General features: G+C 35.9%; 1 protein-coding gene across 2 annotated transcripts; it reads left to right on the top strand.

The window, feature by feature from the left end:
* The first annotated feature begins 163 nt into the window (after positions 1-163).
* On the top strand, positions 164-25,602 carry LOC139959708 (TOM1-like protein 2). Of its 2 annotated transcripts, XM_071957523.1 has the most exons (16): positions 164-308; positions 1,771-1,855; positions 6,733-6,811; positions 8,880-9,002; positions 9,650-9,808; positions 10,419-10,478; positions 10,911-11,120; positions 12,676-12,754; positions 13,251-13,408; positions 13,745-13,856; positions 14,715-14,847; positions 16,133-16,223; positions 16,805-16,825; positions 19,338-19,391; positions 20,187-20,256; positions 20,770-25,602. In XM_071957523.1, exons 1-16 carry the CDS (start codon positions 254-256, stop codon positions 20,898-20,900), a joined length of 1,620 nt encoding a protein of 539 aa, XP_071813624.1. In that variant the 5' UTR covers positions 164-253; the 3' UTR covers positions 20,901-25,602. The 2 variants fall into 2 exon arrangements, with proteins under 2 accessions (XP_071813624.1, XP_071813625.1); XM_071957524.1 differs by lacking the exon at positions 16,805-16,825.
* The last annotated feature ends 1,501 nt before the right edge of the window (positions 25,603-27,103 follow it).

A 27,103-nucleotide genomic window follows, 5' to 3' on the forward strand; every position in this document is an offset into this window, starting at 1 on the left:
CTTACTCATGATAAGCGGCATTTATTTTTTGGAATGGTTAATGATGTAAAGGCAAATAAATGCATAATAATAACCAATTTATTTAAATATTATTACTATAATAAAATAATGGTTGCATAATTGATGGAATGTTTATAATATTTATGAAATTTAAAACGCCTCCTTTCTAACTTACACTTACGCATAACCAAAGCAAACAAAATAGGAAAATTATGTACAACCTGTGACTCAACAGAGCCTGAAATTCAAAACGATGTCGTTTATAACAAAATCCCAAGTTTTTGCCACTCAAGTCGGACAAAGAATAGGTAAAACAGATGATATTTGTTTAAAAAGTGGACTAATGTCGATTCATTTGAAGTCAGTAATGCCTGTCACTGCTATACTGCAGACAGTGTTGTGGATAGGGTAGGCCTAACTTAGCCTAAGTACAGTAATTCGTACATCTCAACTGCGTTAATGTTATTATAACTAGGCTAGTTCTAATATTACTGCAGGCACAATGTTAGTCATAGTAGTTACTTAGTCATACTACCACTAGTCTATACATATAGCTACCATCATACTGACCCGGTGATACTATACAGGCCCAAGACCTACCTTGTTTTACAGATGTAACTTGATAGTTGTAACAGTTACGGTATGGTGGTGAACATTAATTTTGGCGAATCAACTAAATTTGCATAGGCCTACTGTGTTATATATATTATGAAGCTGCACCGATAGTAACTGCAGTTACCTCGCTTGTAAGTTACATTGTAAAAAAGATATTATCCCAATTTTAATCTACAAAGCCAAAACAGAAGAGGCCAAACTTGCCATATGTTATGAAACAATGAAACATCAATTTGGTAAAATATTGCTTGTTATATATCACCTATAGATGTTTTTGTTATTTATTTTTCAGTTTTAAGTTGTTCAAAGTTTCAAGTTTATTAAAAATCCAGTATCCATACATGAAAGTACATATTTATAAATAGGATATGAAAAACAGTTAAGATATTAAGCTTGAAATAGCCTGTACTATATGTACAAATAATGAATCAAAAGTTAATAAAGAATTAAAGTAGGTTTTGTGGAACAACACCCTGAATAAATATGACAGCCCTATAAACGAAAGAATTCTGAAAAACGTACAGTTCAAAATTTTTGGCGTGATTGTCCTATTTCTCAAAATATAATTATTATGTTAAGAAGTGACTTCAGCTCGTTGTGGAGTGGGTGTTTCTTGTCTCCATGAATTTTGATGAGAAAGCCTTTTGAAATCTCTCATGGCTGCATTGTTAACTTAGTTAATAAGGGTGTTAACATCTACGCTAAAAATGTTGGCACAGTAACCCAAGGAGGCTCTAATTCTTTTCTGATCCTTTACAAGTAAAAAATAGTACCAGGCAGGAACAGCATATGCAATATGAGGTAAATATAGGTACTAAAAAAATTCCATTCATACTATTATCTTTAAGTATGGCACAATAAAAGGTAAAGTAGAAATGATATAATAAATCCTCTTTAAAATTCTGGAAATATGACACAGTTATATGTTATATCAGTGTGAGCATTTCTGAGTTTTCACTTTCAGAATTAACCCCTTTGTTTAAACAATTTACATATTAATCACCATTGTAAAGCAGTGAACAGTAGTACTGCAGGCTACTCACAATAGGACAATGTTTTCTATCACAGTCACATACATAAACTTGAATTTTGTGTATGCAAATAACTCAATTACTGTAGTTTTGATTTTTTTGTTTTTAAACTTATTTTCTATAGAAAGAGCTACAAATGAAGGGTTAGCCTCTGAAGATTGGGCCCTGAACATGGAAATATGTGACATCATCAATGAAACTGATGAAGGGTAAGTAATTCCTCCAGCCATTATGTGGCACTCTGTTACTGTGGCCGGTGAATCTTATGTTGAAATTATCTATCTCGGTGCTACACCATTGGCTCTCCAAGAAAGAAACTAACGATAAGCTGCATTGTAGTACTAAAGTTTTTCAAAATCTGTTTTTAATAACCATGTTTCACATTTTGACAGATTCACACAGTTTGTAACGTAATCGAGCAATGGTCACCATGACTTCTACAAATGTATTCTTTGAACTTTTCCCAAAAAGTCACAGGTAGTGTCAGTTTGTTCATCTCAACTGGCAGTTAGCAATAATGATGTTACACTAGGCTATACATGTTGATGTTTGTCGTAAAGAAATACCTCTTGTGGTTGAAAATTTTGAAAAACAGCACATTTGATGGCAGGAAATGTCATGCTATAATGACAAGCATTACCAGCCCTTTAAGTCTTTACTCACCATATAAACTTTCATCTCATACTGTAAATTTATATTCTTTGAGGAAACATGTCTGGTTCATAACTGACACTGTTCAATATTTTGCTGCACGATCCACACTCTAGTAACATCTTTAAAATGCGTTTGCCCTTTCTTTGGTTAAAACCCATTTTGATTTGATTCTGATAGACATCACTTCTGGACTCTTAAAATCCCAAAATAGTGTAACCTGTGTAGGTCATCAACAGGCTTCAATAGCCAGTGGATGTTGCCATTTGCCAGTAGAAGAAAATGTACCTACTGTAGGCATTTTTTATTCTGCCAGTAGACATCAAACACATATTTACACAATACATGGTAAGTTGGTTAGCAATAGTCAATAGTTTTGTGAATTATGCAAAGTTTTTTGAGTTTGTGGTAAAATTGTCAAACGAGAGTGGCATTGCATTTCAAATCATGGATGGGTGCTGCTGGACCCTCTTCAAAAATTACTACCCTCATTGCATTATTAGAGCCCCATGACATATAAAAAAGTATTGTCTTGTGGAGTTAGGTCAACTTAAAAGTGCCAAAATATTTAATTTTGGTATTTTTTGCTTAAAAAATTTGGTATTTTTGGTGATAAATTATTGTCATTTTTTTATTTGTTATTATGTCCAGTCCAAACAATACAAAATACTGATTACAATGCTTCCTGTAATTTGTAAGTTATGCAGTGCTAAAGTTGCTATTTCAATGCTGCGATTCAGCATGAGGATGGGTTTTAAAGCCTTTTATTTTCAACGTAACCATGTGAGAGCTGTAAGATTTTTTACTTTAATTATAAATGTAAAGTTCTACCAATTTAAGAAATTTCAGGGTTCTAGCTTTTCTCAGTACTAATTTATGAGCTTGTAAGTTGCTCCGATGTACAAAAGAGGTCGTCTTTGACAGCCAGTATCTTTTTCTAGGAGAGATATGTAGTACCACCCTGTGGGTATAAAAGATTTCAGGAGTGTTTTGCCTTATTTTTAACTGAAAAAGTCCTCAAAGTTTACGATTTTGACAAAGAACTAGGCTGGAGACCTACAGTATTGGTATATAGGTTGCAGACCTACAGTATTGGTATACTATAGGCTACAGACCTACAGTATTGTTATAGGCTGCAGACCTACAGTATTACTGTATAGACCTGTATATAAGATAGGCTGCAGACCTGCGGTATTGGTATATATAAGCTGCTGTACATTTCTGACTGGTCTGCATGTTGGTAGTTTAGATGAAAATGGAATCTTTCATTTAAAAATCCTTTGGTTGTCTGTCTTAAACTTTGAACCACACTTGAGAGGAAATATTTTTTATTTCAATGAAGGCCCAACGAACATGTACGAATAAAAAGTACAGTAAGTAGTGTTTGCACTTTGCTCATTTCCTGGATCTTGTTTAAAGATGATCTTAAATGATCAAAGTTTAGATCTGTTTTTATCAAGAAAAGATTTAGTACTTCTGTACTATCAGTCTAATACCAGAGCACTGTATGCATTTACGGAGCTTTTCTCATTTAACTGTACATTCCCTACTGGATTTGAGAAATAGCAAACTCTGATTGAGAACACAGAATACATGTTAGAAGGTTGAGCACTGGTTGGAAGAGAGCATGTTATGTTGCTATTGCTGATATTCATATTGATGCAGTGGTAATATGGGGATTTAAGTTTTGCTGCTTATAAATAATAATAATTCATACTAGTGAAAATGAAACCAAGATTATTAAGCAAGTCAGCAAAGGTGCAGGAAGACACAAATGATTCCATTAGCATGTGCAACTTGTTTGAGACAAGTAACTTACAGTCTGCAGACAGTTCAGTGTATCATGTAGAGTGGTGTGACTGGGTAATACTAATAACCATAGGATCACTTCAGTGTTGTGAACCAGCACTTCCTTCTACAGACTTAAAGGATTGGTTCAGGTGTTTGACATGTCTATTTCGTATGAAAGAGCACAAAAAGACAAAAAGAACAGTGAAGAAACTATCGTGATAGCATGCTCTGTTAAGGAGATATGACACTTTGAAGATATCAAAATTTCTTTGAAAATGACTGGTTTAGAAAGACTAACTGTGAGGGTGTGATGTCACATCCTCACTTCCTTAACATGTGTGAATATATTTCTTAAAAAATTATTTACATTTTTTAACACATTTGAAAATAATATAATCAAAAATTCTTCAGATGTTTCATCTCAAATACTTCCTTTGACAAATATGAGATCTCCTGACATATCTTTTGGTTGAAAGTCATGAAATCTCACAAAATATTTAGAAAAAAAACAAAGACTTTTCAGGAATGTGAGGATGCGACATCACAGCTAGTCAGATTTCAGCAGTTTCTACACAATCTGATAAAACTTTACACTTGAATATCTCCTTAACCGAAAAAGATATTTGAACAGTTTCTTCACAATTGTGTTTCTTTTATTGTCCTCTTTCATATAACGTTAACATGTATAACAACTGAACCAATCCTTTAAGATAGCAGGTGACAATAATTGTTGAAAGGGGATTTTTAATTTTTACTCATATTTTGGTGCTTTTTTAGGTCAGAATGCAGAGTTACTCTGTATTCTAATTGTGTGCCATCACTCCCAGTCCATCTCTCCTCTCCCCACTCCTCCAACTATCCCCTCCCAGCCCATCTCTCCCCTCCCTCCTCCAACCCTTCCATATTGACATTTTTCACTAATATGTTTCCCATTCTCAGAGCTACTGTACATGGTCTACAGATATAAAATGATTAACTTCCCATTCCCTCTGTAGGCTCTGACACAGAACTGCCTTCTCTATGCTTGCTATGAATCCAACATATTTATTCCTTGAATTATGGAACATAATAAACCAAACTACATGAGCATATATATTGAAAAAAAAACTAATTATTTACTAATCTTGCAACAATTAATTTACAAGCTCAATATAGGTTTACTCAGTGTATGTTAAGCTATAGTGGAAGGTACCTAATCACAAAACAAAAGCATTTATAAATCGACATGACATAGACATCACAGTTTGATACAGAATTAAGTGTTTCTCTAGTCTGGAGACCTTGACGTCAAAGCTACCAATTTCCAAGAACTATATTAAGAGCTCTTTTTAACAATATACAGTACCTCAAGTTATCAACTGTTAGACTTAAGTAATAGAAAATAGAACAATAGCTGGGGTGAACCTTGGGTATTAATACCTTAAAGTGAATGATAATACCTCGACATTACGCATGAAATAAGTACTAAAATAACTATACTACAGTGAACACCAGTCTTCTATTGTGTATTCTTAGAATACTTTGCGGTTTATTTTTTCCTTTTTTAAACATGTACTGTAGTACTACTGTACATCACTTTGCTGAACAGGAATTTTGTGGGCTGGAATTGGCACAGGTTTGCATCTAGGGGCTAAATTTATGCTAGAGGCCCATGTCTCAGGTTTTATACTATAAAAAGCACTATGGAGTGGAGGAGGGAAATGAACGGGGGGGGGGGGGAGGGTGGGGAGGTGGGAGTGGAGGGATAAGGAGGAAGGAATGGGAAAAAAATTGTTGGTAATGAGAGGATCATGTGAAGGACATTCCATGGGATCACTGATTACAGAACCACAGTTGTAATCCCTTGTGGTTCTGAAGATGTTTAAACTTTTAGCAGCATTCCATGCTAATTAGCATGTATAGATTGTAACATTGTACTTTAAGAATTAGGTCTGCCGTACAAAAAAAATAAACTACCCAAAATTGTTTTAATGTACAAATGCGTAATTTCATCTTCCTTTAATACTGAATAAAGTCGAATGGACATGATTCCCAATCCCTTCCAAATGTTTTTATATTTTTTATATTTTTAAATATTTGTCAATGAGCCAGTGGCACCTGGCAAAACATGAAAAAGATTTTGAGATGATATATAATTAAACATACATTCTCTTTATGGACTTAAACTGAAGCACATGTATACGATGATACAGATTTCAGTATTAATCATACTGTATGTTAAAATGCATTGGAATTTAACTACGCAGGTGCTGGGTATATGTATATAACTTACAGTAGCTACTTCCAAAACCCCTCAGTGCACATGTGGTACTATCAAAGACTCTTATAAAGTTTCAACTGTAAAACTAAAATAAAATTAAAGCGATGTATATACATTCTTTGTTATGGAAATAAAATATTTCTCTGTTATGGAAAGATGCATGCACGTTTGCCGTTTTTAATGTTGATTTCATTTCATAATTTTTTCATGATTATCTTGTAATTTAGGTTATTATAAATTTACTTCAGTCCCGTCCTACGTGTCTCTTCTACGGTAGGCACTCCCATCTATTGTGCCCGTGCCTAGAAAATCTCACCGCCCTCTTCCTGATGGATTTACACATTCCATAATTTAATTTAAATGCATTTACATTTGCCATTACAGGCCAAAAGATGCGATGAAAGCTATCAAGAAAAAACTGATTGGGAATAAGAAGTGGAAAGAGGTCATGTACACGCTGACGGTAAGTTGGTGGGTGGAGGTGGAGGAGGTGTGAAATAGTTGTTTATAGTGTGAGCAAAGTAATTTGTCTCTTCATTTTTCCTTGTATTTTATACTTCCATTAAGTAGTATTTCAAAAGGGCTAGTGCTAGTTTCTGTCTATTAGTAGGCCTGCATACATGTACACACAAGGTTCCTTTCCTTTTTAATTTTTTTTTTTTTTTTTGTATTTTCTGATACCAAATTCATTGGGATCTGTGTACATGACATCTTGTGAGTCATAAAATGATGCATTGTGATCAAGTGCACTATAAAGAAGGAAATTTGTTTGATGCCACTCAAGTGAAGATCTTTAAGCAGTAACAGTGTGCGTGCGTGTATGTGTGGGTGTGGGTGTATCTGTGAGGATTTGGGGCAAATGGGTGGAAAAGTGCAGGTCTAGCTAGGATTATAAGACTTTACTACATGACATTTGACATTAACTGACACATTTTGAAATGAATGACACAGACAAATTCTGAAATAATGGTACTGTAATGTAACATCTTGAAATAACCAGCATATTTTTAAATTTAAATGTTGCAACATTTGAAATAGCTGATGCATGATAAAAACAACTGATTAATCTTTCATGAAGGGTTCAGCAGTTTGTATCAACCAACACAGTTTCATAAATGTTTGCAACATTTTATATTAACTGATCATTGAGCAATTTGTAGCAAAGGATTTCTTCGTTAGAACCAGAAATGGCAAAATATGGAAAGAAATATGTTGCTCTCTCATATTTAACTTTATACACCAAATGCAGGAATCCATTTTAAATTAGTATGCAAATTAATACGTATGGCTTCACAGAGATGTAAATCTCATATATTTGAAGGCTGTACTGCATGGATGAATGTCAGCTGTAGTGAATAAATTTGGGCTGAAATTGTCCATAACACTTTTTGAAGCTTGTAAGTTTTGTAAGTATGTCATTGAATACTGAAAATGGTAAGGTTCTGTATACAAAAGTTATTTTTTAGAATCTGCACATTTGGGTTGCTCAGTTTTGCATGGCAGTTTGCTTCAAGTTGAAATTGAAACTTGTGTTTCCATCAGGGGCACCGTTAAGCCAACATGAGGAGAGGTAAAACTGGTGCCAAAGGTGAGAATCACAGAAGAACAGACCGCGATACGGCACATATTATTGGTCCGTCCACAATAATCCAGCGTTGCTTTTTGCTGCAAGAAAAACAACATATGAAAGGAATAAACAGGAGTATTCATTATGGGATTTTGGTTGCAAAGAGTCTTGCACTGCATTACACTGAAAACTAAATGCACACAGTTCGATTACACTTGAGACTGTCTTTATGATCTTGAACAGGTACTACACTGACTTGTATCACATAGACCAAGAGGGAAACTCCAAGCAATAAACATTAGGAACTATACAATTACCTTAGAGCCCAGCTTAAAAAAGTATGCAGGAACTGAGGCAATTCAGATCAGAGCATGCATTGAGTGTGGTTGACTAGATGTGTGATATACCGTATATATAAAGACAGTAGATTGTAAACAATACATGCAACAGAAAAGCCAACAGTACAGTAGCAATACTGAACCATATTGTCTGGAAATCCCCATTAAAGGTGTCTTTTTCATTTGATATTAACTAACTTGCTTTTTTTCCTTTCTTCATAAAATACTGTAGCATGGATATCGTACGCTTGGGTGATTAAAGAAATTGTTAAAAGCGCAATTTGCCCTTTTGGTTAAAAACGCCTTCTGTTTTTGTTTGTTGAATTTATGGAAATGTGTACCCGTTGCAGTTCACGCACAGCATTTCATGAAGCCGTTTTACCCTCATACGACTACGTACATAGAGAAAATGCTATCAGATAAATTAAAAAGACGAAGTGACATGTGCAAGACAGACAGTTCTTCTTCTTTAATGCTTGTGATAACAAATACTGTCCTGTGATGACAGACTGAAAGTCTTACAGTAATATGGATAGGAAATTGATTGCTTTCATTTTCAGAATGCCAAGGTATCGTTCTAATTAATAATATCTCTCATCGTTTATTCTTTCCCTTCTTTTCCTTAGGTTCTCGAGACGTGTGTCAAGAACTGCGATCATCGAATGCATGTGCTGGCTTGCAAACAAGATTTCATTAGAGAAATGGTCAAAATTATTCAACCGAATGTGAACCCTCCTACTGTCGTACAGGTAATGATGTCAGATCAGATGTAATCTATTTTGTGTAGTCAACCTGTTAATACCGCAAGCCTTTGTGCAAGTCGTCATATTATGGGTGTTCCTCATCCTCGATATATCTGTCGGCTGTACATACACTCCAATCTACCCTAGCCTATAAACTGGCACCATAATAATAAAATAATATACATATAATAATAATAACATAATGAATGTAATCTGGTAACATTGTTGCAGTCTGCCACTGCCCCCCCTGTCTGCCCCAGTGGCCCTCACTCTCACAGAGAGGGTCATGGGGGGGTCGTTAGGGGCACAGAGAGGATCATTGGGGGGGCAGGGGGAACTGCAGGAATGTCACCAGTTCTACAGCTAAGGCAGATCTGAATGCATACTTTTATAGGAGACAGGTGGGTATCATTAAGGGTACATGTACTGCCAATTCCTTACGCATGCTATACCACAATGACTTGCGCATGCCATATGTACCTCAATTTATTATGTTCTACCACAATCCCTGATGTGTGCCAAACTTAAGTCTCTTATGCATGTCAGACCGCAATCCATTATGTGTGCCATACTTCTGTTGTGTTTGTCACATCTCAGTTTGTTCAGGTGTATCAAACACAAAATCCTTAAATTCCTCTATTTAACCTTCATAGGAAAAAATTCTAGCTATGATACAAACTTGGGCTGATGCCTTCAAACGACAGCCGGACCTACACGGGGTTGTTAAAGTCTACGATGAGTTGAAGCAGAAAGGCATTGAATTCCCAGCCACAGACTTGGATACTTTCTCTCCCATTATCACCCCTATTAGAGTAAGTATAGAATACCTATGTTACCATCTTATAAATATTAACCTACAATGACTGAGTATTATACACATGTTTTACTGGTGATTCTTCTCACAAGCGAATGTAAGGAGTTTTTTCTAACCAGTAGTGTCTGATTGATGACTAGTCCACGTCACTCGTACCAAATACAGCCAGCATTATCCAATCTACAATTAGGCTTAGGCTTGATCAAACAAACACTCTTTCTCTCTGAGGATCGCTACTTACGAAATCAGTACTAAGCCTAGTAATCAGCTGTTGTATTCAATCCCTGTAGCTTTGTCGGGAAGACATGTTGGTGAGATATTATTAGCATGCAAACCCTAAGGAACAAAGATCCCAAGATAATTACAATTTACTGATTTCATTCACATGAAACTTGCAAGCGTTTAACAAAGTTGACATTACCTGTACACTATGGTACAGAACAATTTGTCAGATAAAATATGGATTGCCGTCTAGCTATTAGGTCAAGTATCTTTTTGCGATTGTCTTTAATTTTTACATGAAAGATGTTTTAATACTTGAAGAGTATTTGGTTACTTTTCAGCATCAATATTATTTGTGATTATGATACTTATATATTTATTTTTAGAGTACACCTGACATTGATCCTGGTATGAATAGGCCGCCTCCATCATACAACCAATCACAGGTAGGTCTTCATAAATTTATGTCCGCCACTTACCAATTATGTCTGTTTGATATCAGAAGCATTCAGGTTTTTTTTTAAATTTTAGTTTATGAAAACATTTCTCTTTCTGAAAGTTATCAAGTGGCAAAATGTTTTGCACTTTAAATAATGTCTAGGTTAATTTTCCCCCTTTTCTATATTGTAATGTTCTTATCCTCTTCTTGCAAATGGAAGACCGAATCTCAATACATGGGCAAGCAAGCATCATTGATTTCATTTTGGCCGATTAAGGAGCTAACAGCCCAAACACTACTAGGGCCCTAAAGCTTCTTTCTAGGAGCATCAGGGTACCAGACCCCCTTGTGATGGTGACTCTTGGTAAGTACTGTAGATATAACTCTCACAGTGGTGTTATTTCTGATATTTTGACATTTTTCTGATATTATTTTCCAGTCCCCAGTTCCTCCCCCTGCTGTCCAGAGCAGTCCACCGCCTCCTGTTCCTGCTTCTGCTCCCGCCCCCACCCAAGGAGGTACACAGCAACACATTGCCAAACTGAAGAGGGACCTCGACATGGTTAACACAAACGTTAAAGTGATGTCTGAGATGCTTACAGAATTAGTTCCTGGCCAGGAGAGCCCGGACGACTACCAACTTTTAACGGTGAGAGCATTACATTGTAATGCTTGGTTGTGATTGGGAGGGGTGAGTGGTGGGGGAAGGGGTTGGGAATAGGAATTTTCCTTTAATTTTTTTACATTTCCATCACTCCTGGCTAATCTGGTCTCTACTTAATGTATGACCTCCCAATCCAACTCGCCTACAAAAGATTTGTTGCATGCAAACTGTAAAGCACTCCACCCTACCTCTAACGAGTTCAGTAACTATCCTTTTAGATCAGTAAGTTAGCTCTCTAATCAGAATGGTTTTTGTCTCTTCCAGTCATTCATTAAGTTGAGAAATGGTTGGAAACTTTCGAATAAAATTATTGTACCAATATTAGGTGTAAAAGAAAGGTTAAGTACCCCTCAATGTTACTAACTCTCAGTATCACTTTTATCAGTTTGCTACAACTCAAAATTCAAGTTTGAAGGAAAACTGTCCTTTCACTGAACTGGCTATAAAATTATATGAATATGTTTGAAACAATGGGCTTGTCAATTACGTAGACATTGTCAATAGCCTTTGAGAGAGGGAGGAACTAGATCTATTTTGACCAGGAAGTTACTCATTATGTCATAGGTGTAAAAGAAATATAAACAGTGGATGCTGGATGTTTATTAATGTTCATAACAGGCTGTAGAACGGGGAAGTAAAAAAAAAATTAGGAAGTGAATGGCAACAGTTATAGCAAGATACTTAAATGATTTTGTTGTTATGAAAGTGACAATGATTTGCATTTTTAAGAACCTAATTAGTAACTCCTAAAAGTTTACACCATGTCAGGGTAATAGTGCATTGCTCTCACTGTCTTGGTATACATCCATGCTCTCACCATACTTAAAGGTTTTCAGATGTTGTTTAAGATGTCATTTGTAGCTAAGTTTAATCAAAACATACTGCATAATATTTAAACTGCTCTGAATTCCTAATATTAAAGAACCTCAGGAATTTACTTTGACTCGAAAAGACTTGACCTTAATCTATTACAATTGTCCTTATCAGTGGTTGTTATTACAACAAGTACATTTAGTGACAGATATTGTCCAAATATATTGCCCAAATACTGTAGTTCAAAGTCTGGAAACCATGTAAGCTTGCAAACTCAATTATTTCTACGATAAATGGCTTTTCTGTGTCGCTAACTGTCATAGGATTTGACCTTTCCTCTTTTAAGTGGCTGAGAGGGTTTTCCCCTTTCACTAATGACTGTTATATCTGTCTTCAACATTCAGAAGGGTGATTACCTTTGCAGTGATCAAGTTATCTGGTATGGTGTTCTGGGTACTTGACTTCAGGACACATTTTCCTCAGTTGCTCTATCAGCACTATTCAATATACAGTATCCCAGTATCCATCATATTACAACATACAATGAACCACCGCTTCTCATAACATGACTAATAATACAGGATTCATATCCTGTATTATTATATCCTGTATGATATCCTGTACACACATATCCACTCTACAGAGGTCAGACATATATTGCAATATAGCAAAGATAGAATCGTAAAAGTTAAATTATATAAATGTTCCCTCCTGTTTCCCTGTATAGGAACTGAACCAAACATGCCGTACCATGCAGCAGAGAGTAATGGAACTCCTAGGTCAGGTGACTCATGAAGAAATAATGGGTGAGGATGCATTGCTCTTGGTTGGGTTTCTTTCAAAAGTTGAAAGAAAAAATAGTTTGAATCATTTCATTCTCAATCTTTGATTTATAGTTTTCTGTTTCACAGATTGGATTATTTTCTGTCTTTGTTACATATTATTTTCTACTTGATAAAACATTACGGTCCATTTTATTTGCATATCTCAGGAAGAGACACTGTTTGTTTAATACCAAATGATAGTATATGGACAAATGCCCCATTGTGTTTGGCTGACAGAATCCATTGTTAATTGTGTATTTACTTCACTCATCACTTCCCTGTCTCCTCGCTACAACTACCCCCCCCCCCTAGCTTTGCGGTGTGTAGAGCACTTGCTTACCTTTAAATAGTAACCTTCTCACTTTTGACGGTTCCGTGTCAGTTGCTGTCCCTATGATTCCAATAATGCCATAGAAGGGTTATCATACACATACATAGAGATGAAAACATGTTTGTTTTCTGAATGCTATATCCGCAGGTGAACTCCTCAGGATTAATGATGATCTTAACAATCTATTCGTTCGATACGATCGACATGAGAGGTACCGCCAAACTCACTCTGGTTCCACACCAGTATCACCATCACAGCCTCCAGTGTCAGCCATACAACAGCCAGTCGTGGCTTCACAACCTCCGGTAAGTGACACCTACTGGTTCCCGTAATCAAAATAATGACGAAACATTTTTCCACTTGCGTTTATGTTTAAACAAAATTAACCGCAGTATGAATTTCAGGTAAAACATTTCTTGGAAGAATATTTGCACTACACCAACCAATCTTTGTGTAACCATTTTTTTGTTTCTAAGTTAAGAAAACTGAAAACATTTAGTAACTTTTTTGATGTGTTTATGGGATGTCTTTGACCCTAGTAGCCATTTGACATGTTACTATCTACATGATATCTTCCTGGTCACCACTGAAAGGGGAAGTATTTATTCACACCTCTTTTGGTTCTTCTTACTTGTGTTTAGCCTCCAGCAGCAGCGCCACCTCCTTCTGCTGCCGAGACTCTCATAGACTTTGGAGAACCAGCGACCCCATCCCAGCCACCTCCACCCTTGACGCAGCAGTTAGCAGGTCTAGGTAGGTCCTATCAGATGTCAGTCAAATGAAACATCATCCAATCACCGTTGACCAGTCTTATGTTTCCAAAATTGAGCTAAGAATGGCAGACTGTGAAAGAAAACAATACTTCTGTAAGAAATGAGGAGTTTGTGCATAGAATGTGATAGTTTTAGACATCTATGTGTGGTAAGTTGCAACTAGGTACCGCAATTTACACCAGTTAAAGTTGACTCCAATAGGAGCATTAGTGAGTATGCTGCAGAATGTAATGCATTTGTATAACATAGATATTATGTCATTTGACGTGTCACGTGTGTGCCACATATCTTTCTAAAGGGTCAAAGGTCATTTGGAGTCAGCATAGGGCAAAATGTAAAAATTTCAAAAAAGCTGAATTTCTCCAGAAAACCTCCAGAACCTGAACATCAAAGGAGCTCATATACGCATGGTAGTCAAGCCTTATTTAGTGTAAAGTGTTACATAATTTGTTGTAGGTCAGAGTCCATTAAAGGTAACAAGGGATCAAAACTTGAAATACTTGTAAACATGATATCTCCAGATAGGAAAATTGTTTGACTCTCATATTTGGCTCATGCCTTCCCTCAGTATGAGTATAAGAACTGTATTGTTTTGTTTGGTGGAGGTCAAGGGAAATTTGGGGTAATCAAAGGTCACACTGTTTTAAACCCTTATCAAAACAAACCTTGTAAACTTGATATCCCAAGATATATAGATAGATGATACTGCCCTCCATTTGAGTATTAACTTCAGCCAAGGTGATTAGCTCGCAAACTACTCTGGTGGTGTATGGGTTTGTCTCTTGTTCATTGTGGCTTTTTAATATATTTATGAACTTATTTATCTTCTACATGACAGATATAAATTCATCAAATGCAAGCAGCCAGCTAAATCAAATTCCAATGGCGTCAGGTGACCAACCACAGCCACCATCCAATGATGACTTTGATATGTTTGCTCAGAGCAGGCAGACTAGCTACCAAACCAGAGGGTAAGTTAGATCAGTGATTGTAGTAGCTCATATACCTCTCTCCATCTCGGTTAAATGGTGACTTTAGGCACAAAATAATATGTTTACTCTGAGTAGGGAGACCAGCTACCAAACCAGAGGGTAAGTTAGATCAGTGATTCTAGCAGCTCATATACCTCTCTCCATCTCGGTTAAATGGTGACTTTAGGCACAAAATAATATGTTTACTCTGAGTAGGGAGACTAGCTACCAAACCAGAGGGTAAGTTAGATCAGTGATTGTAGCAGCTCATATACCTCTCTCCATCTCGGTTAAATGGTGACTTTAGGCACAAAATAATATGTTTACTCTGAGTAGGGAGACTAGCTACCAAACCAGAGGGTAAGTTAGATCAGTGATTGTAGCAGCTCATATACCTCTCTCCATCTCGGTTAAACGGTGATTTTAGGCTCAAAATAATATGTTTACTCAGAGCAGGCAGACTAGCTACCAAACCAGAGGGTAAGTTAGATCAGTGATTGTAGTAGCTCATATACCTCTTTCCATCTCGGTTAAATTCGACTTTAGGCACAAAATAATATGTTTACTCTGAGTAGGGAGACTAGCTACCAAACCAGAGGGTAAGTTAGATCAGTGATTCTAGCAGCTCATATACCTCTCTCCATCTCGGTTAAATGGTGACTTTAGGCACAAAATAATATGTTTACTCTGAGTAGGGAGACTAGCTACCAAACCAGAGGGTAAGTTAGGTCAGTGATTGTAGCAGCTCATATACCTCTCTCCATCTCATAAACGGTGATTTTAGGCTCAAAATAATATGTTTACTCAGAGTAGGCAGACAACTACCAAACCAGAGGGTAAGTTAGATCAGTGATTGTAGTAGCTCATATACCTCTCTCCATCTTGTAAACGGTATCAGTGTAGCATGTTAGGATTGGAGGATGTGTTTAAGAGTGAGTATTAGGGCCTAACAGTTAGGCTAGGTCATAGGCTAATGTTTGTGTGTGTAGTTTGTATTAAACTTTGGATATTGAAAGCCAAGTACAGTACTGTGTTAAGTCTTTATTTGACAGTCTAAATCTCACTCACCTGCAATAAATTTCAGATCTTTTGTTTTAACTTCCTGTGGCATCTCTGTTGTTGCATTATAAGAGGTATTCTACATTGACATTATGCATTGTGCTAAATAAGAGATTCACAAAAGTAGGGCTGATGTTGCCTGCAGCATATCATGCTTTTTCTATCATTTTAATTTGATATCATTTGATGGTCCAAAAACCTTTTCCTTCAATGACTTTCACTCTAGGGGCAGTACTTACCAAGATAATACCGAAGTGGACCAAAGTGGTACATTGGCAGACATGGTACAGACAAGGATGGCACCAGAACAACCAAAGGTAACTACAATGGTGCGGGAGGAAAAAAACAAGCTTTAAATATCAACCACTCACATCAGGAGCTTTCTGATAATTTATAGGAGAAGAAAATGCCAGTGATTTATTTGATTGACTGATTGATTGATTGATTGATTAATTAATTCATTAATTCATTAATTCATTCATATATTCATCCATCCATATATTCATACATTTATTTATGATATGTATTACAACATTATGTTATTGATTGATGTATTATTTACAAAATAATTCTTTGCAAAAGGTTTGTTACTTTCACTTGTCTCTCTGACCAAAAACAAATCTTTGAGCCAGTGTTAGAAGATAAGTGGAGGTCCTACATGACCAGTTTCTAGCATATTTGATGACAATTTGTAACCAGGATTTGATTTTCTAGCATTTTTGGAGAAAATATAGATCAATTTATAAAGATAATTTGTTGAAAATTTGAAACTTGTGTTGTGGTCAAAAACTAGGATGCATGCAGTAAGCCATAGTTTTAGGTCTGACTAGCAAAGAAATGTGTTTTTTTTTTAATATTAATTACAATGTATTTTTATGTTCTGTGATGCATTGGAAAGGATTATTTCATACCAGATGAGGTAAGGGATTGCTACTCTGGTGTGCTTCTGAAAACATCCTTTTCTCATGCACCCTCTCTGCTTTTTTCATGTTTCAAAGAAAGTGTGCTTTATTTCTTGTTGCTTGAAATGCTTCCATCCTATTTTAGGGTTCTGAGACATCTTTAGTTGAAAATGACTTCAAGTTGTTATTACTTCAATCAGTCTCAATATCTGTTTGCTGATGAATTTGGAAAACAAACTTCCGAAGTATTCTAAATGCACTCTGACAAGATGGGTTTAATGGAGAAAAGCTGTCGCATTAGAAAGCAAAAAATGTATTCCTGTTGCCCTTATGGCACAAACAATTTACCGTAAAATGTGTAAAATGCCACAGAGGAAACCTCTGGAAACACCTGTTTATTTATTGCAATGGAAGGAAATGACACAATTTCGCAAGCTACATCGGTAAGACCTAGAGAAAGATACTATTCAAGAGGAGGGACCTAAGACAGGCTAGCCACGAAAGTGAAATTAGTCCTTGGCCTCACGGTGGTAAACAAAACAGAGATTTGATCGGCTCATGATCTGTTGGGTGGGGCTTGCAAATTTTGATTGAAGTTTGTAAAATCTACGGACTCGTTAAAAAATCTGGCGAATTTTATTCAGCTCAGATAACCCAATAAAAATAATGAATATTGAAATTAAAATTGCATAGAACAGGGTCGTTTTCACTGAGCTTTTAGTGCAGTAAGCTGGAAAAGTTTAAATTTCGCAAACAAGTACTGAGACTTTAATTTGCAGTGTTTCTACTCATTTTGAACTGATGTGTAATTTTTTATGTCATTCATCCATGTTGTTCTATCGAGAGAATTCTCTCAGTTCATTAGTTAGCTTTATTAATAATATCCCCTCCCCCACCCTCCTTCCAACTACCCCCTCCCCATAAACCTTCTCTGATCACATCTATCACCGTTTAAGATGCTGTTATGACACAACGATGAGGTACTGCCGTTCACTTCTCTCTCCTCAGTTTCAAGCAATGTTGCCTAAACTGTCACTGCTTTTTAGTAGTAGATCAATGCTGATGTTGTGTGAGATTTAGTAATATCTTGTCAGACAACCAAAAGTATCCTTGCAACTGTTTTCTGAAGTTTTTGACTTCTTCTAAGAAAGCTGAGGTTGTCTGAGAGACAACATTTTGTAAATTGCTGGTATTCATAATAATAAATGAGCAATGCTATTATAACAACCCCCTGCCTTCTCAACACTGTATATCACCATGGATATTATTGGATGCTAAAGACAATCTTTGAAGTTCTTTCCCTGGTCTGTCTTTTTTGCAATGTTGTGTTGGCATATTTCTTCCTCCAGAATTCTCTCTTTTTTTGGTGGCATGGGTGCTTTCTGGATCTGAAATTTTGCTTTGAGCAGTTATTGTATTTAAAGTGGAACATTTGTATTCAAGCATAAAATGTATACTCTGAAAATAAGTGTTTGTTTCTTTTGCTGTCACATCTGATGATTGAATGCTTTGAAGAACGATCCACTAATATTCAAAAACTAATATCTTTGATCTCTTTCACTTTCATATCACATGTATCTAGGCTCAGTCTAATTTACATATCATATTCTGGGCTAAGAGTTGTTAGTAGTGAATAATACTAATTACCAGCCTATGGCATCCATGGGTTAAATTTGGGAAGAACTGCTTCAAAGCACCCATGTAAGAAAATGCAATTACTACAGATGTGAAAAGGAGCCAGTCTGGTTGGAAAGTGCACCTGGAGTGTTCATTTTAATTCAGAATGAATTAATGAGTGTTAAGTTTCAATAGCTTTCAGGGTGTTTTAGATGTTAAAGTCAAGCAAAGTTTGTCTCATTTCTTGAATTTCTTATGTTTTAAAAGTTTTAATTCATTAATTTAGTTTGCCCTTCCCATCTTATCATCCTTATCATCATGTTCCTCAGTCTGTTATCAACCTCGTCAAAAATTTCTTCTCTCCCCTGTTGACTAATTTTCTTATGCCATAACTAAGGGATCTAGAAACATTGTTTGGTTATCTTACAAATATGGTTGTTTACAAAATGTGTGGATGTGTTTTCCATTTTTTTTTTGGCAAAAAATTGTAAAGGTAGGACTAAAGAGATACATGCAATATTTGCAACATCAAATAGGGATGTATTCTATATTTCAGAAAAAATAAGTTAGAATTAAAATGAAAATAAAAAATAAAAAAATTTGAAAATCCAAGGAAACTCTCTTGAGGAGACTTTTAATGTGATCATATGGTTAGTTTATCTCATTTATAAGACATCTTCATCCCAGAAGCTAGTTTGTTGATTTTCTCAGTTTAGGTCAGATTCTGTGGATGTATCAGAGAGCTCATGGTACAGTATGGTCTCTGCTTTGCTAAACTATTGCAAGAATCCGATCATTGCTATAGAGTTTTTAGACTAAATAATATTAGAGAAAAAGTTGAAAAGTGGAGAAGAAGCCCTTAATAATTAATGATTGATCCATTTTTCTTCTTTCTCTGTTTTCTCTTTAAAGGCGACAGGTCAAGGTCTAGATGACGTAGAAGCCTGGCTGACAGCAAGTGACCTGGTAAATTGACTCATCTTTTTATCTCAAAATGTTTGGTTTTTGACAGCATTTGGTAAATTTGATTTCATAGACGGACTGTGATAGTTTGTATAGGTATTGGGTTCACCTTTCTTTAAGATCTGTTAAACAACTTTGATCAATATTTTTTTAATTGGTTCAGCTTTGATGAGGATAAAATTGACCAATCAATTCATAAACGAGCAACATTTGCATCTCACCAAATATATAGAGAAAACAAGGGAGAGGAATGTGGGTGTGGAGTCGGGGGGGGGGGGGTCGGGGGGTTGTGAGGTGGCAACAGATAATGACAAAATGATGGGAGAAAGAAGGAATTTTGTCAAAATTAAATTTTATTTATTTAATGGATGGTTACGTTTATACAAAGATCTCTGTTTTTCTGATTAGTGGGACAAGGCTTTACATGAAAAGAACTTTTGAGTATTGAGAGATCCCATTGTTATATAATTCATTAAAATTTTAGGGAGAAATTTGTTTGATCTCTCATACCAGATGCGGAAGAAGTGGTTTTAGATTGTATCAATTAATTATAAGATTTATATATGATAAACTAGATAAAAGGTTTCATTTCAGTCAGTTAATATACTGCCGTACAATTTTTGGCGCTGTTGCTTAAAGCAACTCTTCTCGTCATAGTAAATGAAAAGAAAAGATATAAACAGATGTATTCTTGAGGAAAGAAAGATATCTGAAGTAAAAGTGTGTTGTTTCACCTTGCAGAGCAAATTTGACCTACTTGATGGTTGAATTTTGTTTGTTTTTTCCCCTCCTCTCCAGAGCAAACCAGCTGATACCCTAGCAGCAGCGAACATCAATCAGAGTGCCGATGGAGGAATCTCCAGTACAGGTCAGTTAACATTAGGGGATGGGGGAGGGGATGGGGGATTGGGAGAGGGGAATGGGAGAGGGGGATGGGGAGGGGCAATGGGAGAGGGGCAATGGGAGAGGGGCAATGGGAGAGGGGCAATGGGAGAGGGGCAATGGGAGAGGGGCAATGGGAGAGGGGCAATGGGAGAGGGGCAGTGGGAGAGGGGCAATGGGAGAGGGGCAATGGGAGAGGGGAAATGGGAGAGGGGCAATGGGAGAGGGGGATGGGGGAGGGGAATGGGGAGGGGACTGGTGGAGGGAAAATGGGGAGGGGAATGGAAAAGGGTGAAGGTGGAATGGAAAAGGGTGAAGGTAGAATGGAAAAGGGGAATTAGAATGGGGGAGGGGGAGGGGTAAGGTGGATCGGTGAAGGGGGATGGGAAAGGGGGAGGTGGAAAAGAAGCTCATACATTGGTAAACCAAGACTACCTCATGTTAAAATTAGTAAAAATCGTGCAATTCAAATGTTTTTTCTTCTTCCTTTTCCCCTCAGAGTTTGATAAATTTCTTCAAGAACGGGCGAAGGCAGCTGATACGCTACCAGAGAGAGCGCCAGTTCCAAATAACAGATCTGGAAGGCAATTACAAATGGAGGAATCAGAGAATACAATGTTTGCTCTCTGAGAGAAATCTTTACATAGCATAGCAAACAAAAATTATAATTAAATCCACTGGTGAACCATTAGGTAACACAGCAGCAACCATTTCATGTATAATAATTAAAAGGAGTTTCTGGTGGCTTCAGTTGATTGTTTCACAAATTTTTGGAAATATTTTCTGAATCTGTATGTGAAAACCACTGTTAGGGACAAAATATTGAGATTGGGATTTCAACTAGCAGTGTGGAATAATTTTCTCTTCAGTATGATTTTCACATTGTTTGTCACTAGAGAACCCTTTTCACATTTCTATAACAGGCATGAGCTTTTTCCCCGAATTCGCAGAATATCCGTGATTTCTTTTCTACCTCGGTGACAAAAACTATTATCCTAACACACTGTAGCATATGCAAACTGGAGCCAATACCACAATTTTTGCAAAGTTCTGTGATTTTGTTTTTACCCCTGGCTCATCCCTGCTATAAAGAGAGGATTCTGTGGATTCCTAAACAACACAAATCATTATTGCCAAGAGAAAAAAATAGATATTTTGAAATTTAAGGGAAAAAAGGAAAAAAAGTAAATTTTGCCATTGAAAGTCTCATTTGCCTTCTATTAAAAAACTGAGATATAGTTAAAATTAAGGTAAAAGGCATTCTTGTTCTTTCTCATTCATGTTTTTGTTTTGCCTTTTTGTTCAATCACAATGCAATGAACTGTTGTGAATTAAGATCTGGGTACATTTTATGTGCAATGAATGTAAGAAAATGTCCTTATGATATGACCCACATCTCACACCAGAGGATTTTCCTTCTGTGAGAACATATTTTGGTCGCCATGGTAATATGTGGGGATGAAAATTTTTTTGGTGGTGTAGCAAATTCAATGCTGTTCACTGCTGACAGCCATGCTTTTTACATTTTTACGACAAGAGCGTAGCAGTGTGTGTATATATATGTTTGTATAGAACAAAATTGTCAGAGCAACACTGGGCATGAGGCCTGATTACAGGAATAAAGTGTACAACCAAAAAATTTATCAATTGTTTGATCATTTTGTAAAAGGCGAATAGGTAAATAAAAAATTTGCATGCTTATGTAACAAACACAAAGGGTCAGTGCACAATTAATTACTTTGATTGATATGTTCGATAAGAAAGCCAAAGGAAGCCAAAGCAAAAGCCAAAGGAGATTCTGTATCATGAAGATATTAGGACAAAGGTGTGATTGAATTTGGCAAAAGGTGTGCCCAATGGTCAAGGGGAATGCCTAGGGCACCCTGTGGGGGCCCTACTACACCACGGTAATATAGACACATTCTTACCAACAAACAACTTATCTGGTTTAAACTTGGGAATAGCTTCCATATATTTTCAAACTGAAAATATGATGTAGGTGTAGGACGGTAGAGAGGAATCTTTGGAGAGAGTGGGACCATTTTATTCCCAAGGTCCTTTAATTACCTTGTGAGTAACAAATTTTATTTGGAGTAAACTTGATATAGATATCTTGGAATCAGAAAGGGGAAGGTGATCAGAATACCTTGGCGATCACAGATAAATGTTTAAGTACTCCCCATTACACAACTATTATTACGTAGTATTCATGCCTTTCCATTTCTACAGTTTTTTTTTTTTCATTTTGTTGATGCATACACAAGTAGCCAATAGAATGCATCCAAATATCAATTCCATTATATTTCATACCCTACCTTTAAATCTTATTAACATGTTTTGTGTATATCAAGTATTTTTGTAATATTTTGACCTAAAAAGCTTTTAAGCAATCACAGCTATTGCTAACTGTTTGTGTTACCAGCATTTTCGCCAAACTTTGTGGGTAGATTTTGGGAACAACCAGGTGTTGGGTGAAAGAGTGGATGAGGGTGGGAAGGACTTCAATAAAAATAAATTAAGCTTGCCGGCAATCATGAGATCATTCCATGTGATAAATAATTAAACAAAAACAATGGTTGGTTTTATATGTTGATGCTCATTTTTGTTTCCATGGTTACTTGGCAATAGCTAAGTATGTTAATACTCACACTTTTAAGATGCTATTCACATTACTGGAAGAAAATATTGTGGAATATTTCCAATAACACATTTTGTAACTCTGGAGGAATTGATCACTTTATGAGCTTGTGTGCTGTATCACAAATTTGGAATTCCCTTTTTTTTTCTTTTCTTTTTTTCTTGTGGGTAGTTGATGTATAAATTAATACAAATGAAGTACCTACCATTTATCATGTAACTGTTGTATGTTGAATGTTCTCAAGTCTAATTCTGCACTTTGGTCGATATATTTCATAGCCAGCTGTCAGTTGTAATTACCCAACTTGGATCTCCTACTATGGATACATTTTCGCAGGTTTCAAGAATTTAAATCTCTACGCAGTAGCATGATAAAATCATGGCATGTCATAGTGTTCTTTATTTTTAATTCTGGATAGACTGGGTTTTCATTTTCATCTCGATTGGATATTTTAATCCCTGTAATAAAATTAGCATATTGTTACTTGACAACAACTTGGTACTTGTGGTCTTGGCTAGGTGTGTCACCATAGGATTGGTTAAGTCCTCGTTTGAGTTCTATGTAGCTTAAAGAAATGGTCCTTTTGTTGTTATGATTTAAAACATGTTAATTCTTATATCTGTGCTTGGATTTATAATGAAAGTGCCAATTAGCAAATAGTTTCCTTAAAGTGTAAATATGAATCTGTATTTGCCAATTTAGGTATGTATGGTATGTGAGTAAATTCAATTTACCCTCCACCAACATCTGCAACCAGTTGGGACAATCTCCTATATACTGTACTTACATGTCATGCTTTAAAGCACTTGTACTGACAGTATGAGCAGTATGAACATCCAACAGTATGAACGTTCAATAGTATGAACATCCTGTTTCTATCATATAACAGTTAGGAACTGTTCATACTGTCAGTAAGAGTGCTTTAACGCATGATATGAGGACAGTATAGTGTGGTATTAGCATTAGAATCAGATAAAGGTTAAAAACTGTTTATACTGTCAGTAAGAGTGCTTTAAAGCATGATATGAGAGGACAGTATACCGTAGCAAGGTGTATTACTATGTTTCGCATTACAAAATTGTCCCAAAAGGCTGACAACATGTGACAGTGATTCATGCATATTCATGAACACACACACAACAAACAGATTGTTAATACTGTGTAGCACTTTGGCACTTTAAAGAACCCTTTCCAGACTTAGATCAAGGAAGGCCTATTTGGTTCGTAAATGTTGCATTAAGCACTTTGTTACACTTTGATCTATTTTTGAACAACTTAAAATGATGATTTGCTGGAAAGCAGTTGTAGCAGAAAGACAGTTTTCTTTATTCTTGATACATTTAAACAAGTACATATTAAAATGCATAGTGCAGAGACATAAAGTGCACTTATCTAAGTCATCAACATGCTTTGTATTTTAGCCCTTTTGCTTCTTTTTCCCAGTTCAAATTTGCATTCCAAATATCTACCGATTGTATGTTTGTCAGTAAAGACCTGAAGCTCAAAAAGGAAACTATAATAGAAGTTTTTTATCATATTATTCTTCAATTAAGGGAGAAAATGTTACACAAATCATTATCTATTCTATTACTTTATCTCTCAGTAAATTAAAATATCCTTTCATTTGTAGGGGAGCAAGTGCGAAGCATTTAACAGATATTTTTGTTACTATTCCCTTAAGATTTGATCGAGTCATTACAGCTCGGGCAAATACAGTGATATGAATTTGAAAGTGTTAAGAATCTATAGCATACCTTGCTTGAAATTAAATTTGGGGTTGTGAGCTTTCTCATATTGTAACAAACCCAAACCCCTTTAAATTCCCTCATCCCAAATGGCAATAGCTCTGCAAGTGTTTAACATATTGATTTCATTATTGCACTACAAACTTTTTGTTTGAAGTTAAACTGTGAGACAAAAATTCCATGGTTTGTTATTTGATTTAATATGGAGCCTCCTGAATATAAAAGTGGCCTGTAGCAGGTTCAAGTTTCTGTTTGGATTTGCTGGTTTTGATATTATGGAGTAAGACAAACTTATTTTGGTACAATGGTCGTGAACATGAGTGGGAGGGGTTTGTTTGTGTGTATGTGGGTGCGTGTGTTGGGGGGGGGGTGGGGGAAGTATCAACTTGCCAATAAAACATCTTTAGTGTATACCTTCAAAGCCAAATTAAAATGATAAGTGGAAAATATTCAGAAATAATATTAAAATTCTTTGAATGTAAATATTATTGTTCTAGGAGAGGATTAGTTAAACAGTTTTTAAGAAAAAAAGACACTCGAAACCCAGACAAAATTTTTTATATAAATATTTCCTTTTGAAATTTTTAGTACGAGGTAGGTCGAGGTATTCATTGCAGGCACCAAATCACTTTTGCCAAACTTTTTGATGAGAAAGCACCATTTATGATATCCTTGTAATGTTTGTCAATGTTTGTTCCTGTTAGTTTTTTTTTAAAAATTTTTTAAGTGTATTTAGTATCATGAGATGTTACAGTTTTCCTGATTCCCATCTTGTAACTAGATTATAGTCGAAGATAAATTAACTATTAATGGAACTCTTTTCTTTTCTTTTTAATGTCCATGCATTTTCACAGTTATTGCCTAGTGTCTTACAGGTAACTGTAAATATCATTCAGAGATGGGGTTTTTTTTGTAATTGGATAGGGTATTATAAAATGTGAAATATCAATATCAAAATTTGTCTTGGTTTCATTGCTTTCTTATACATCCTTGTTATAAGGTTTACACACCATTTGACTTCCATCAACCCATCTATCACCCCCCCCCCACCCTTCTTCCATTAATCTGTGTTGTTATCTTAAATTATTTTTGACACTTCACCTATGTAACGCCGGGGGAAAGGATGTTCGGTGGTGACATTCCTGGGGGGGGCGGGGGGTGGGGTGATGTGAGCTCTAGGTCTCTACCGGTGACCACAAGAATGGAATAGACTCTTTGGTTTTAGTTCTAGTCCATGTTTTATATCTGCTAGCGTGTTCTCCGACACTGTACTAGCGAGCTCTTGTATAGAGCTATTAAAGTAACAACTTCAACTGCTGCAAAAGCAGACAAAAACGTAGCTAAAAGATAAATGGAAATCTTGAAGGTGTTGTGATAACTAGTGAAAGTAACGTTGTGTCTTAGAACAATAGATTTCAAGGCTACCCCACGCCCTGAGGGGTCTCCAAATCTGAGCGGAAGGGTTTGACCAGTTCCGGTGGAGTTAAACTCTAAGGCAGGCCAGCTATGCCAACAGGACATGGCTCTACACATATTTTTTACAACAACATGATTTTGATGTTAGTAAGAGATTTGTTTTTAACACAACAGTTAAGTCAAGATGTTTTATTGTTCTCAATATTTTATTGAGAATACAACTGGGGAAGGAGGTGGACTTGATTCTAATAAAGTTTGTTACAATTCTATACCACTTTTACTTTTTTGGGTAAAATATTTAAATTCAATATCATCAATTAAAGTGGCTTGGGTATCTAGTTTAGCAAACAGAACATTTAACGTTATCAATATATAGCCCCCCCCCCCCCAAATATGCTAGAAAGTTGAATAATGGCCAATCATGTTCAGTCTTCAAGAAACATTTTCAAAGCATCTCCCCTCACTGAGATATCTTAAGATTCTCCAATTCAACCCTTCTTAACATTTTGAATAATATTTTAGCGGTCTTTTAGCACCATAGAAAAGTTTAGAGTAATACTGATAACTATCGATGACTTTTATGTCATCTCAGAATAGATGGGGGAAAAAAAATAACATTGGTATGGAGTATCTCAGTGTTTTTATAAGATTGAAATTCAGCTCTTTGGGTCTTTTCAAAATCTTTCAAACAATGGCTTCATTAGACATAGATAAGGGAGTTGACATCAACATTTAGTTGGTATTAAAGGACTATATTATAAAAGTCCAGGTTGTATTTTGCATATCCCTTTAAATTTTGAGAAATGTTCCTTTAAACTTCTGGGGTTCATCAATTATAATGTGGCTGGACTGCTTAGTCTAACACAAAAGTCTAAGTTTGTTCCTTAAGATAAATTGATACACAAAAACTCAATAGATCAACTAATTTTATGGCCTATAGTGACATGTTTACAATGCATTTCAAAGTTTTCAAGGACAAATGGTGCTTAACTCATACAATGCTGCTCATTTCTTTATAGGAAGAAATAATCAAA

This window comes from Apostichopus japonicus, chromosome 19 (assembly GCF_037975245.1).
Source record: "Apostichopus japonicus isolate 1M-3 chromosome 19, ASM3797524v1, whole genome shotgun sequence".
In the NCBI taxonomy this organism is placed as follows: Eukaryota; Metazoa; Echinodermata; class Holothuroidea; order Aspidochirotida; family Stichopodidae; genus Apostichopus; species Apostichopus japonicus.

Excerpts from the sequence above, each read along its gene's own strand:
- LOC139959708 (XM_071957523.1), top strand. The coding sequence starts at position 254 with ATGTCGTTTATAACAAAATCCCAAGTTTTTGCCACTCAAGTCGGACAA. Across the intron at positions 1,856-6,732 it reads ATCAATGAAACTGATGAAGG|GCCAAAAGATGCGATGAAAG; the intron begins GTAAGTAATTCC and ends TTGCCATTACAG. Across the intron at positions 13,857-14,714 it reads GCAGCAGTTAGCAGGTCTAG|ATATAAATTCATCAAATGCA; the intron begins GTAGGTCCTATC and ends TCTACATGACAG.